This window comes from Mustelus asterias, chromosome 26 (genome assembly GCF_964213995.1).
Source record: "Mustelus asterias chromosome 26, sMusAst1.hap1.1, whole genome shotgun sequence".
Classification (NCBI taxonomy): domain Eukaryota; kingdom Metazoa; phylum Chordata; class Chondrichthyes; order Carcharhiniformes; family Triakidae; genus Mustelus; species Mustelus asterias.
Genome location: NC_135826.1, coordinates 13,920,352 through 13,934,732, shown reverse-complemented (window position 1 = coordinate 13,934,732; position 14,381 = coordinate 13,920,352). Strand labels below are relative to the sequence as shown.

Below are 14,381 nucleotides of genomic sequence, written 5' to 3'. Positions count from 1 at the left end.
CATTGGGTCAAAATCCAAATTATAAAAAGATATTGTAAATAATTTAAATAGTTGAGAACCAACAATATTTTTCGGTGGTTTGGAAAATCCACTGGCCTTATCTTCCATTCCAGCTTTTGAGGCAACAGTTGTCAGCCATTTTGTGCTTTTACACAATGTCCCATAATATGTTTTTTCTGGCATGTTACTCAAGAATTTTTTGAAATATAAATTTTTTAGAAAATATAACACTATGCAATTAGGTAACTTAAATTTGAAGTTACAACGTTCTGTAGACTCAAGGAAAAAGAATGAAGGATCTTATCTATTAATGGCCTTGAGTGAGAGGAGTCACTATTCCATGGGCTGGGTTTCAGATATGATGGGATCAGGCTGAGGTAATTACATACACAGCAAAAATAAATGGGAATTCTTTATTCCAAACTAGTGTACACTTTGTACAATGGAATTCCACCTTTGGACAAAAGGGATCAAGGCTGGAATGGACAGAGAGACAGTGAGATCCGGGACCTTTTAATTTCTGTCCCTGTACATCGACTCTCTTCAGTTGAGCTCAAACACATTCTGTAATGACAAGTTGCGTAAAAAGGCTGAATTAGATCCTTCCCTCACTACCTAAAGTTTATAGCTTATCTTCAGATAGAACAAGGGCGTATATTTCATGGTTTGAAGGGGGCTTGAAAAGTCTTGGCCAAGAGACCGAGTGATCAGCAGGTAATCCAAATAAAATGAACCAGCCAATGCTGCAATTGGATTGGTTGCAGCAGTGTTGTAACGGCCTCAACGAGGTCCATGAGGTGGGCCTCTTGGAGTACGAGCTTCCTGATTGACGCAATGATTGCCTGTCCAATCAGGGAGTCTCACATGTATATATTGAGGAATGACAGGGCGACTGAGACTCCGGATTCTGACTTTGTACCTGAAGCACTCTTAGGAGTGGAATAGAGTTTGTAAATAAAGGGAATCTGGTGAAGGGACACCGGCCTCTGAGGAGTTATTTCGAGTATGCTCTCACCATGCCAGCTGGCCCTTTCGTTAGGTGCACCAAGTGGATCCTAACACACTTGAACACGGTCATGATGAGGGAACACTTTTTAATATCCCTCCCTGTCTTTATATTGCACAATCCGGTCGCTACTCGATTCTGGCCAAAATAAATGATGGCACTTGGGCGTGCTTATTGAACATCCATCGTCAATGGTGGATAAAGAGGGAATGTCACATGACCATTTCTATCCAATCTCATGAATTAGCTCAATTCTTCAATCAAACAGAACCAGCATAGTGACATCACATGGGTATGATATCACCCAAGTTAGTTTTCACTATGTAACTGAATGACATCTTCTGACACTAATCAATAAACTTTATTTAAACTTTATTCTGCTAAAGTTGATCAAATGGCTCTTCCTTTTTTGATCCCCTCGCTTTTAGACCTCCACCTTTGAGTTTGGATTACTTTTGTTTGAAGTTAGATGACATCAGAATAATTAACTACAGAACCTTCTAGATCTTCTGGAATGGGGGACTTTCACTGTTCTGCCCTATCGGAGTAGGTTGCCACTGTGATGGGCTGTACTCCGGGAGGTTTCATCGTGTAACCCGCATCCCACCCCCCACCCCCCTCCCTCCTCCCCCCACCCCACCCCGCACCGCACCCCACTCTTCCCATAAATCAGCTGACACTTCCATCCTTGTGACTTACTAAACCAATCAGAAAGCAAAAAAAACCCTCAACACCCAATTGGATGACGCTTGACTGTCAGTCAAACCAAGTCTTACTTCGCCTCATTTTCAATAGTTTTATGTCTGGTAAAGAGAAATGAAAATGGCCGTACAATCAAACTTTCTTAATGTTCCGATGGGCTTTCTCCAGGGTCGCACACAACAATGTCTTGGAGATTGCCCTCCAATTCCTGGAGACTTCAGGCCAATCCTGGAGGGTTGGCAACCCTATTTTGGAGAGTGCAAAACAAAGGTGCTATCTTGTCTGGGTCATTTTACTCTTCTCCCTTCCTAAGGAGTTCACCTCTAATTAAATTAGCTTGTTTGACAATCTTCCCTATTTATTTTAAACTACCTCTCACATAAATGGATTTTAGCAGGAATTACAGAGGGCTGGAGGACTTAAAATGATTTATTCTTCAGACAGGCAGTTTCCGCCTCCAATCTCCTCAGTAAATTAATCAGCCAGGGTGATGGAATTGACCTCGTTGTACCCGGGTCAGGGAGAGAGTTCAAAGTTCGTATCCCTGATTATTATCCAGCATTTCCAGCAGGAAGAATGTGTTTACTGTTAGACTAAACACTATTTGTAATTTTGATGGAAGCGATTCGGGATTTTAAGGAATTGGGCACGTCCTTGCCGGACTCCCCCGCAACCCTCATCCCGTGTCACTTCACATAAACCGCTAGGAATAGGCCGGAGATGCGGTTTTAGCAAAACCCTTTTCAGAAAGTGGGGCCAAGCATCAGACACAAACTGCTCCAAAAAAAAAAGGCTTTGCATAGAATCCCTTGAGTGCAGGAGGAAGCCATTCGGCCCATTGAGCCCCCGTCGTCAAATTTTACCTGCCATTAAGGCTACGATATTCCTCCCAGGAGATCTGATGGATTTTCCCAGAAGTTTTCACATAAGAATCCAACATAACCAGAATATACGCCCCTGTGCTGAACTGCTTTAATAGAAAACAAACACTCAGGAAACTAGAAGATCATAGAAGTCGTGCGAGAGACCCAGCACCCTTTAGTGAGAGGGTGTTGAGTAATCAGCCGCTCCCTACCTCTCACGTAAAGATTAGCAGGAGGAGAGTATCGCACTCCAGCGTTATTCGATGCCACGCACTCGTATTTCCCCTGGTCAGTTTCTTCACTGTTCTCAATCTGCAGAGCACCTGTCAGGAGACAAACGGCAGCGGGGGGAATTAAAATCCCAGGAACTCTTACACACGGCATGCAGAACTGGCTGCATTTCCCCCCCCCCCCCCCCCCCACTTCCCCCACTGACCTTCCTCCCCGTTTGGATTGCCAATGCTGATTTGTCCCAAGACCCGTTCACCCAAAGTATCGCTCACTAGATAAACAGCTGGCAGGCTCGGGGCAAGGTTGCACGAGGAGAGGTGGGGTCCTTATTCCAGGATCTCTTCTGGAGTGCCAGGGGACCTCTTTTCAGATGTGGTGTTTTTCCAGAGGAGCTTCCTCCTCCCCCCACCCCGGGACACTCTGAAGACTCTGCCTACCTGTCCAAGGCAGTCAATGCCAGTCACCAGTGCTGCAAAACTCAAGGGTGCCCACACGCAGAGCAAACAATGTGTGCGGCCTGGTCAGCTCTAGTGCTGCAGAGAGGAAGGTGGGAAGTGATTCTTTTAACCTCACTCTGACTCCCAAAGTCATTGCAACAGTTAGCAATGACTGAGTTTGTAAAAGAAGATATAGATTAAAGTTCCGATAGATAGTGTGAAGTAAGATCACCAATTGGCCCCTGAACCATCTGCCACGGCAGTCACAACAGGGCACAGTTACAAATATAGTGCATGCCTGTTAAACGGGGCCAGTCCATTTAACAGAGATCAGCTAAGGTTATCATCCACAGATTCGCTCGGTGCTCCAGAAAGGAACAGAAAACTCCCTGGGCGAGATTTTCCGGCCATGCTCACCCAGGGCCCAAAAATCCTGCCCGAGGTCAACGGAACTTTGCATGGTCCGTGTCCCGCCCGCTACGATTCCCGTGGCGGGCGGGATGGGAAAATTCCGCCCTCTGTGACTGCACTGGCATTAAGAGATGTGCCCACTAGTGTGGGCATCTTATCATGCAACCAGCTCCAACCTTGGCGGGCAGGAATCTTTACGGCCTGCTCTCAAAGCAAACACTGACTCCAGTTACTTCTTACTCAGCGGTAACCCTTTGCAAGGAGGCATTGTCTACTAACCTAGCCTGGCATATTCTCAGTCCCATTTTAACCCAACTGTATTGACTGCCGCAAATTCTGCCAATCACACTGCCACAATCTCTTGACAGTTCATAGATTCATAGAAACACTATGGTGCAGAAGGAGGCCATTCGGCCCATTGAGTCTGCACCTACAACAATCCCACCTTGCCTTATCCCTGTAATCCCACATATTTAGCCCGCTGATCCCTCTAACCCACGTATCCCGGGACACTAAGTGGCAATTTAGCATAGCCTATGCACCTAACCTACACATCTTGGGATAGCAAAGACATCTTTGAACTGTGGGAGGAAACCAGAGCACCCGGAGGAAACCCACGTGGACACGGGGAGAATGTGCAAACTCCACACAGACAGTGACTCAAGCTAGGAATTGAACCCAGGTCCTTGGAGCTGTGAGGCAGCAGTGCTAACCACGGTGCCACTGTGCCGCCCTTAAATGATTAAATCCGAGGGGAGATGGAGGGCGATGGGAATATGATACTAAATGGACATGTCACTAGCAAGAGGAATATGGGCACTGAATGTGGATTAGATTGAATACACTTGTTCAAGTCTGAATCATGCACACTCTAATTAGTTGGGAAATTTGTTTGGGATCCACATTCAAAATAAATCACCCTACATAGGGGAAGATTGAAATGGGTACAAATAAACTTCAGCACTTACAAAGCTAACCAAATCTAATACACTCAGGATGAGATATTAGTTCTCCGCTCCAGGCCTTGTCATTTCTGATTGAATATTCAGACCTTCACACGATCACCCCCTTACACAGCCCATTGTAGCCTTGGCAGCAAACAGCTATGAACCCTGGCCCCGCACACTCCGACATATTTCATGTCAAGCTGGTTTATTGCCTTGGGCCACTCTCTTGTGATTTATTTGTACAAATGCCACTGTAAAGGGCATCTTACAGCTGGAGAAAACACATCTGAGGTCACAGGCTTCATTCCTTAATGAGGGTCTGGGCCTTGATGCTGCTGGTTTTCCAATCCCAGCTCTGAAACAGTGACATTTATTACTCAGATTATGTTCCTAAAATGAAAAATAGCAGATGAGATATTTTTCAAAGCTTCTTTGTGAGGAACATCTAGAACTTCCTCTCCGGTTTTCATCCCTTCTCTTCCCAGGGTGATGCTGGTTGCTGGATTCCCACTTGTTAGGTCTCAGCATTTACCCAAGTGGTCACCCTTCATTACTGAGGCCTTGTGACTAAACTGTTCAAACAAGCAGGGGGCTCACAGTCAAACCCAACCTGGCCTCACCTGGCGTCCATGTGTGCACAGCTCCTGATCATCTTTCTGGAGTGGAACCCGAGTTGATCCTTCCCCTGCCCCCCCCAATTTTCCACCGGGACGTTGTGATTAGATGTATCGTCCCAGTCTGACACAGAATCCCTACAGTGCAGAAGGAGGCCATTCGGCCCATCAAACCTGCACCGGCAACAATCCCACCCAAGCCCTATCCGCTTAACCCCAAGTATTTACCCTACGTATTCCCCTGACATGAAGGGGCAATTTAACATGGCTATTCAACCTAACCCGCATATCTGTTAGCCAATAAAGGCCAGGGCTCAACCCCCGCCTGGTCTCTGTCATTCAGACACACTTGGTCAGGAATTCTGGGATGATCACTTTGCTAATGGGCTGAGCATCCAATCCTGATCCCACCATTGTGGGCCTGGTAGCCATTACGATACACAGGGAAGACCCTTCAGCATTGTTATGGGCATATTAGTGGAACTCATTCACACAAAGGCTCTGGAATTTGGGGGGCTGGTGTAATTATAGCACAAGGAAATGTTGCCAAACAATTCCTGCAGTTTGGGGATTTTCAATGGCTTGCTCTGAATAAACATAATAACGGTCAGAGCCTAGCAGAGGCCAGAACCCACAGGGGGCAGACATTGGGGCTGGGGGGTGGGGAGGGGGGGAGCTATGTCCATGTGAAAAGGAGGCCTTTATAGGATGTCCCGCCCCTCCCCCTCTTCTCCCCCCCCCCACCCCTCCCCAATTCCCAAGACCCGAGACCCAAATAGGGCGACCTGACGGGCATCCCCCTCCTGCCCCTGAACTCCACCCGCCCCAGCCTCAGAATTGAGACTGTGAGGAAAGTGGCCAATAGTTAAAGTGGCCAATAGTTAAAGTGGCCAATCGTTGGACCTCTCCACCCGTGAAGGCACCAGTGGAGGACGGTAAAATTCTGCCCAAGGAAACAGGCACCTCTGTGAGCAAAGAAAGCACCCAATATGGATAAGGAGAGAGAACTAAGAATGGGGCATCGAATCGAGAAGGATAGAGAGAGCCCACCTTCTTGATGACGAGATGAACCACAAATCATTTTCTCTTAATTTTGACTCAATGGTAATGAAGCATCCATTGAAATGATTCAAAATCCTCTTGTACCGATAAAATACCGATCAAAACTCTGCAATAATGCCCTCCAAGTACAACTATTTGATATTCCTTGCTTCACTCTCAATGAACAGTCAATACAGGCCAGAACTCTATCACCTCACCCGCCACGGAACCAGCGCGGGCGAGGGTCCCACGATGGAAATCTCTGTGGACCTCGGGTGGAAATTTCCGGTCTCGCCCAAGCGAGGCCCTAAAATCCCGCCCAGAGTGTGTTTACGAAAATGGCAAAAGCCCATTGGGAAAAAAAATGACCCAGTTTTTTAGTCTGTATCCAAAAAGCCCCCACTTCCCTACCCAGATATCCCTTCCTCCTCCATTCCCCCCCCCAACCTTCTTTCCTTCCTTTCCTCAGGTGATTTGGGGTCGCCTGAATAATGGTGAACTTTGGGTACAAACCATCGTCCCACCACACTGTGGCTCAACGTTGAAAATTTGTCAATAAGAGTGCAGCTGCAGCCAAGTCAAAGACTTATGACCCTCTCCTTCAAGAGTCGCAGGGGCCAGGCAGAGAATGACTCGTTGTATCTGCACGGCATGCAAGCCATGAGAAGTTTACAACAGTCAATGGCTTGACGAAGAAGCTTAAGAAATTGGCAGCAAGTGCTTTTCTATCAGCATCGGTCGTGAATCAGAGCACACATTGCTAACTACTAGCTGCCCAGTTTTATCCACACTGGATGGATATCCAGAATACCATAAACGCATCACACTAACTCTCAAGAATTACGTGGATTTCCAAAGAACAACATGGAGAATCTTTCTAAGGTTGCTCCCCACAGGAAAGGATTGACACTCTCATCAAAGAGAGGTGATGTACAATCGTGAGTTCTGGCGCGAGGTGATCCTCTTGGGTTGGAGGTCGATATGTTTCTGCAGTAATGGTGGCAGAGGTTGTGGATGAAGGCTGCAGGAGCCAACAAGAAATAGCATCTCCGGGCTAGCCCAGATTTCAGGAATTAAACTGAGGAAGCAGCAAGTTCAGTCTCACCTCCGACGCACTGACTCATTCTTTCTCCGTGGCACCCCCTCACCCCAAAAGAGTGTGGATTTGGACTGGGGCACTGTCCCAGGGATGCCATTTGCTCTCTGTGGCCTGTTCGTGCATGAGCACTTTGATCATGAGGAACATTATTGCTGAGCCTGGCCCTTACCCCACTTTCACAAACCAGTTCACCTTGCAGCAGCCGTCTGAAGATTAGGCAGTGATAGAACTGGGTAGACAGGGACACTTTTGAGGGTTAGCTTTCTTTTGAAAAATGCAACAGTGAAATCAGAGTGCAAGGCTGCTTCTGCAGACATTGAAACACATTAACATACGTATCTAACATTGAAATAATCTACAGTACGTGAGTTATTGACATTATAAACAAAGATAGATTCTGCCACCTTGTTAATATACAAAGCAAAGACCTTCACATCGCTGGATTCAGTTTAAAAAAATCATTTAAAGAGCACGCCAAAAACATAATTTATTTTTCTTTTTATCGACAAGGCTGCTGGGTACACAAATCATTTCAGCGACGGCATCGTCAAGTGAGTGCCCCGTCTCGACGCGAAGCCACACAGAGATCTGAAGCGCTTCCCTCCGGAGCACGGGTCGCCTCGTCTTCCGCGAGGGGAGGTCTACAATTTTAAACAATTACGACCGCTGCCAAAAAAAAAAAGTTGTTCCGTCAGCTGGTTCCGTGGGAAGGCCGGAGCCACCTGGGTCGAGGGCCCTCAATGCAAGGTCCTCCAAAAGGAATAAATTAATTCGATAAATGACGTGGCTTAAAAATTAAAAGGAGAGAGAGAGAGAAGCTTTCTTGTGGGGTGTTGGGGGGGGTGGTGGGCAGACACTGAGAGACAAATATGGAGCTGTGACTGACTTCATGACACACAAAGCTACGATATGCTTTCAGCTAAAGCATATCGAATAGAGAGAAATCTTGCTCAATTTAATATAAGTCTTTAAAAAAAAAACACAAAGGACGGACTGCGACAAAATACCAGACATAAACTTAAACAAAAAAATCTTTTAAAAAAAATGAAACGATCAGAAAGAAAATGAAAAGGAAAAGTAACCAAAACAAAAAGAAAATTAAAAGAAAAGGTGAAAGTTCACCGACTTCCATCATTCTTACCTCGTATCGGAGTACCACCTGCGAGGATAATATGAATGCAAATAAGATTAAAAAGAAGAACCGTTAGTTGAAGAAGACAGGCCACGGGCTTTTTGCAGCAGAAGCAGATTTTAGAAGATAAGATTTCAGACGTATAAACACTTCACTCTTTTGAACCTGCTGGTGGACCTCCGATTAAAGGAAGACTGCCCTGTCGGGGCAGGTGCCACATTCGAGGGGAAGGCGGAGCTTCCCGTTTCCATTGCAATGCGGCCCCCAAAGCTCGGTCCGCAGTTGCCCACAGAGACGTTCATGGTAACTGTTGCCCGGGGTTTTTTTTTTGTGGGACATGGGCGTCGCTGGCTGGCCAGCATTTACTACCCATCCCTTAGTTGCAGTTGAGAGTCAACCACATTGCTGTCGGTCTGGAGTCACATGTAGGCCAGACCAGGTAAGGATGGCAGATTTCCATCCCTAAAGGGCATTAGACTCATAGAATTAGATTTCATGGAATCCCCTACAGTGCAGAAGAAGGCCACCCGGCCCATCGAGTCTGCACCGACTCTCTGGAAGAGCATCCTATCCAGGTCCTGCAAATCCTGCCAACCTACACATCTACACACCTACTGAAAGACATGCTGGTTTCGGTGCATTGGCCATGCTAAATTCTCCCTCGGTGTACCCGAACAGGCACTGGAGTGTGGCGACTAGGGGATTTTCACAGTAACTTCATTGCAGTGTTAATGTAAGCCTACTTGTGACACTAATAAAACTTAAACTTAATCTTGGGAAACTAAGGGGCAATTTAGCCTGGCCAATCCCCCCTAACCCACACATCTTGGAATAGTAAGGACATCTTTGAACTGTGAGAGGAAACCGCAACACCTGGAGGAAACCCACGCAGAGACGGGGAGAACGTGCAAATTCCACACAGACAGTGACCCAAGGCCAGAATCGAACCTGGGTCCCTGGTGCTATGAGGCAGCAGTGCTAACCACTGTGCCACCATGCCACCTCCTCGTTTAAGTGGGCAGGGGCCTAGGGTGCAACACAGCTGGCTGGTGTGAGACACTCGGCCTGGTCTGTACCAGAGGGGATGCACAGCAGTACAAGGTTCCAGAATCGGGTCAGGTACTGAATTTCTCCCTTTCAACTGACCGAAGCCATTTTGCCCCATCTGGCCGGAAGGCTCACTCAGTCTGGCATTCAGTCCGTGCACCAATTACTGGTGATTGTCTCAGTGAGCATCCTTTACTGTGCGTCAAAGTGGGGTTTAGGGGGTGCAGGGAGTGGGCAGGAAAGGTGGATGGTCAATGTAGCTGAGCCTGTTTGGGCCCATTGAGAATGGGACAGAATTATCAGGGGGTACAGAAGATGGAGGGAGGGTTGCTTGGCGATCCGTGTGATTCGGGTCTTAGGTTACCACCAATGTCACTCAGAAACTAGGTGCCAGAGAGAGATGGAAGAGACACAGGGCAAACCACCACCCCTCCCCCCCCTTGGGTATGTGAGGGAAGCGGCAGGTCTCCATTTTGGGACAGGATTTTAAGGCCTATGCGGCCGGCGGGATCATTTCATAGATTTTCATAGAATCCCTACAGTGCAGAAGGAGGCCATTCAGCCCATCGAGTCTGCACTGACAACAATCCCACCCAGGCCCTATCCCCATAACCCCACATGTTTACCCTCCTAATCCCCCTGACACTAAGGAGGAATTTAGCATGGCCAATCAACCTAACTCGCATATCTTTCGGACGATGGGAGGAAACTGGAGCACCCAGAGGAAACCCATGCAAACACGGGGAGAACGTGCAAACTCTGCACAAATAGTGACCCAAGCTGGGAATCGAACCCGGGTCCCTGGTGTGTGAGGCAGCAGTGCTAACCACTGTGCCACTGTGCCATCAAAGTCAACAGACCACTTAACAGCTCACCACACATTCGGGACACCACCCCCCCCCCATCCCATCGCCAGAGGGTCCATACATTCCCGCCCCAGGCAGGGAAAAAGTAAGGACAAACCTGTGTCTTTTTGCCACTCAGCTGACTACTTTGGTTGCATGGTACAACTTGCCGTGGGCCTCAACGTCTACCAAGGGCGGGAATCTCTGATCTCCTCTGTGTTGGGGCCTGTTGAGGGCGAGACTGGAAAATTTGGCTTTCCAGCCAAAACTCCATTAACTGCCAGCGGGGCCGGAAAATCCCAGCCGCGAACGAGGATGGAAAATTTCGGCCCACATGTGTGATCTATTTGAATTCTTTTGGTTGAATGTCAGCCCATTTCCAACACAAGTTTCATCGCAGTTTCTTGGCTGTTGCTTAATCTAATGGAGCTGCAGTAGGATGTGAGCAACCCTGGAGAAAAACCATAGCAGTATATTTCTTTAAAAATTGTGATTATTAGTTAAAAGAATATTGGAGATGGGAAGCAAAAAAGTTGTTTGCTTCACAGTCAAGGATCATCCGATTGGGTAATGAAGAGCTACTTTGGTTTCTAACCGGCATGGGAAAGCCGGAAGTTGGTCAACTTGAGTGGCCAATGGCGATGGTGTGGGGGCAGGGTACTTGGAGGGAAGAGGTCATGTGATGAAAGCCCCAGGAACACATGCAACCAGAGTCAGCAAACCTCAGCTGACAAACAGGACTCGGATCTCCTTCCTTGTTTTTCAGAGGTCTTCCGATTCCTGCGCACTTTCAACCTTGCGCTGGGAGCCTACACTTGTGCAATCCCAATTTTGGCATCTGTGATTGACAGTGTAGAATCAGAGAATCTCTATAGTACAGAAGGAGGCCATTTGGCCCACCGAGCCTGCACCGACAACCATCCCATCCAGATCCTATCCCTGTCACCCCATGTATTTATCCTGCGAGTCCCCCTGACACTAAGGGTCAATTTAGCATGGCCAATCCACCTTATCCGCAGATCTTTGGAGCACCCGGAGGAAACCCACGCAGACATGGGGAGAACGTGCAAACTCCACACAGACAGTCACCCGAGGCTGGAATCGAACCCAGGTGCCTTGCACTGTGAGGCAGCAGTGTTAACCACTGTGCCACCTTTTAACTAACTAAGCCTTCTGCTTGTAAAGGCTCCAAAAGCAGTCCACTGAATTTTCAGCTGTATGCGTAATGAGAATGAGCCTAAAGATTCATTCCAGCATGAATCTGGATCGTGTGTGCACCCCAAGGCTCAGCCTGGGGCAGACTACCACATATGTACCCTCACTCTAACTACAACACAGCTCACCCAAATAGACCTGGTAATGTGTCAAAAGACCGGGGGGTTGAAAAGCAGGCGAGTTAAGTTCCTGGAGTGGTGAGGTTATAGGGAAACGTGCAGGGCAACAGAACTAACTGAACAGCCATTTTTAAAGGGCTGGCATAGGCTTGATGGACTGAATAGCCATCTCTGTCCTGTAACTGTCCCACATTTACCCTAGTTTGATGTATATTCAAATACTGTGAGCTGGGACCAGCACTGGTCTTCCTCATCACCGCCTCCATCCACCCCTCCCCCAGTGGGTCATGAACAGCTACCATGCAAAACAATCCAATTAGGCAACTCCGAAATTGCTCCGGTTGGATATTTAAAACCATTTTTCAGGAGTCACGGCATTTAATTTGACTCCTCTTTCAGAGTGTGGCACAATCTTCCTTTAAAAGGTGGCAGGTCATCTGGCTACCAGCGAAGTGGCACAATTTCAGGCAACATTTTACCACATTCCTAAAATCCGGCACATCCAAACGCTTGGAGTCTTGGATACTGAGTTCCAATGGGTGACGGAATTTGATTGCTCGGCAGCCATTTTGGAAGGTGGATGGATCTCTGCCTACTCACTGGGGTGTGTCTCGCAGACCGACAGCCTCTCTTCCGCCCATGCCACTGCCCACCAGTTTCCCTTTCCCAAATGGCAGGATGGTGTGTCGCTCAAGACCAAGATCACCAGTGATCCGTGGTCATTTGGCAGACTATAGTGGGGATGGGGTGGGGTACCCTGGATGTCCCAAAGGATAACCTTCCTGATGTATAGGCTTCCTCTCCGCCCACCCCTATACCGACCACAAGTCTATGTGTCTCTCTGAAACAATATGACATGGAAATTCTAATCTGAGTTAAAGAACATTAAGAGTCTCATTTCCAAAACACAACACATCCTCTCTTCACAAGGACAGCCTCGACCAAATTTCTCCCAAAATGAAGCCAGGAAAAATATTGAGAGTAGTTTTTTTTTAAAGTTAGCTTTTATGCTCATCATGGTGTCAGCACTGGGATAAAGAATAAATTCCTTTTACAGTACCAGCACCAAGCGATCCAATGTCAGTTGCTGCACTGTCAGATGCGGAATGAAACTCCCTTCTCCTCTGCTCCCCACGTAGGCTGGGATTCTCCAATCTCGTTCATTCCTGTCCCGCTGCCAGCGAAGACGGAAAATGTTTGGCACTGGGCCACAGTCTCTGCAGCGGCACTGGAGAATGCCAGCCACGGGCGAGGTCAGGGGTTTCTGCCCATTGTGCCTCAGCCCCGACCTCAGAGACAAACACACCCCCCCATTGTACCAACCCGTTGTGTGTCTTTCCTTCCCTGGGTAACTTCTCTTTCTTAGAAGGACAGGGGCCGATCATAGTTCCAGTTGTCCGCCTCACTGGGGAGTGAATCTAGACAGTGACGGCTAGCAAGTCATTTGGCCTCAAAGACATCACCGCAAATCCTGATCCCATCCTTCTCAAACATCCAGATACAACATCCAATATTAAAACTAGCCATTTTATTACTCCAAGCAACTTACTCCTCAGGCAGGGGCACATCTGTGGGCTCACCAAGGCATTTGGGTCTATTTTAAAGTTCACAAAAATGCCCGAACAGCAATACGCCATGGGCCAGTAGATTTGCCCAAGGAGGTGCTAGTCAAATGCAGGATGTTATATACTACACTAATGCCACTTCCTGCTACTTCAAGAAAGGAAACACAACACCCAACTTCAACATCGAAACAAAACAAAGTAAAGTAAAATATATATATAAATAAAGGGGAAACCATCCCTTTCCAAAAGTGTCGGACTTAAAGTTGCTACCAATTTCAGAATGTGCCAAACTGCAGCCTGAAACCGTGTTGAGCTTCTAAAGGGAGTGGGGGTGTTAATCTGTGAGGGTTATTAGGGAACAGTTACGGTTAATAAAGCAGGTTGTTAGGTATTAGGAGAGCACCTATGTGTGATGGTGTGGGCACTGGGAACTATGATTAATTGAAAGGGAGGAGGAGGTAGGGAGGAAAGGGCAGTCAGAATATACCTTTAAGGGTGTTTCCATGGTTTATGATCTAACAGAAGCTTTGCCCAACGGAAGGAGTTTCACATCCAATGCAACAAGTAGGTCCTGAACAGAAATAACTGGTCGCCCTGCCTCTTGACTCCAGGATCAACCAGTCTTCCAAGTTTCTGTGTGAAAGGGAGCTGAATGTTTCCACCCCTCTCAGCTCTGACAACATCGCCACCACCTCCCCCCTCCCCACCTCCACCCCCAACCTTTTTCCCTCATTAACTGCCTTTCGAAATGGGTACAGGGAATTCCACAGTCAGCGCAAGGGAGGAGATTGAATGTTCGAGGAGTGCGTCCAGGGCAATGGGACGAGGGAGAGTGGGCAAAGGGGTGGGCACTGCATGATAGGAAGGAGAGCCACAGGATAAGGCTGGGCATTCAGAGCGGTGGGGGGGTGGGGGGAGATTAACACCCTGGGCAGCGGGAGGGAGAAGGGCAAGTTAAATTCCCCTCCTGGCTGCAGATTTGAGGAACACCGTGTTACTTAAATCTTTATAGTTCAAACAGCGGCTGCCTCAGTGGGCGATCCCTCAAAGGGAATTTTTCATTTCTTTAGTTGGAGACCTGTATTAAAAATAACACGGATCCCCACT

The 14,381-nt window shown here is 47.6% G+C and overlaps 1 protein-coding gene across 1 annotated transcript in view; it reads right to left on the bottom strand.

The window, feature by feature from the left end:
* Nucleotides 1–14,381, bottom strand: part of LOC144479463 (receptor-type tyrosine-protein phosphatase delta-like) — a 526,436-nt gene that overhangs the window by 231,129 nt on the left and 280,926 nt on the right. The window contains exons 7-8 of the mRNA XM_078198154.1: nt 8,493–8,510; nt 2,784–2,894 (exon numbers count right to left, since the gene is read on the bottom strand). Of these exons, the coding sequence (XP_078054280.1) occupies nt 2,784–2,894; nt 8,493–8,510 (129 nt within the window). The remainder of the gene's footprint in view (nt 1–2,783; nt 2,895–8,492; nt 8,511–14,381) is intronic.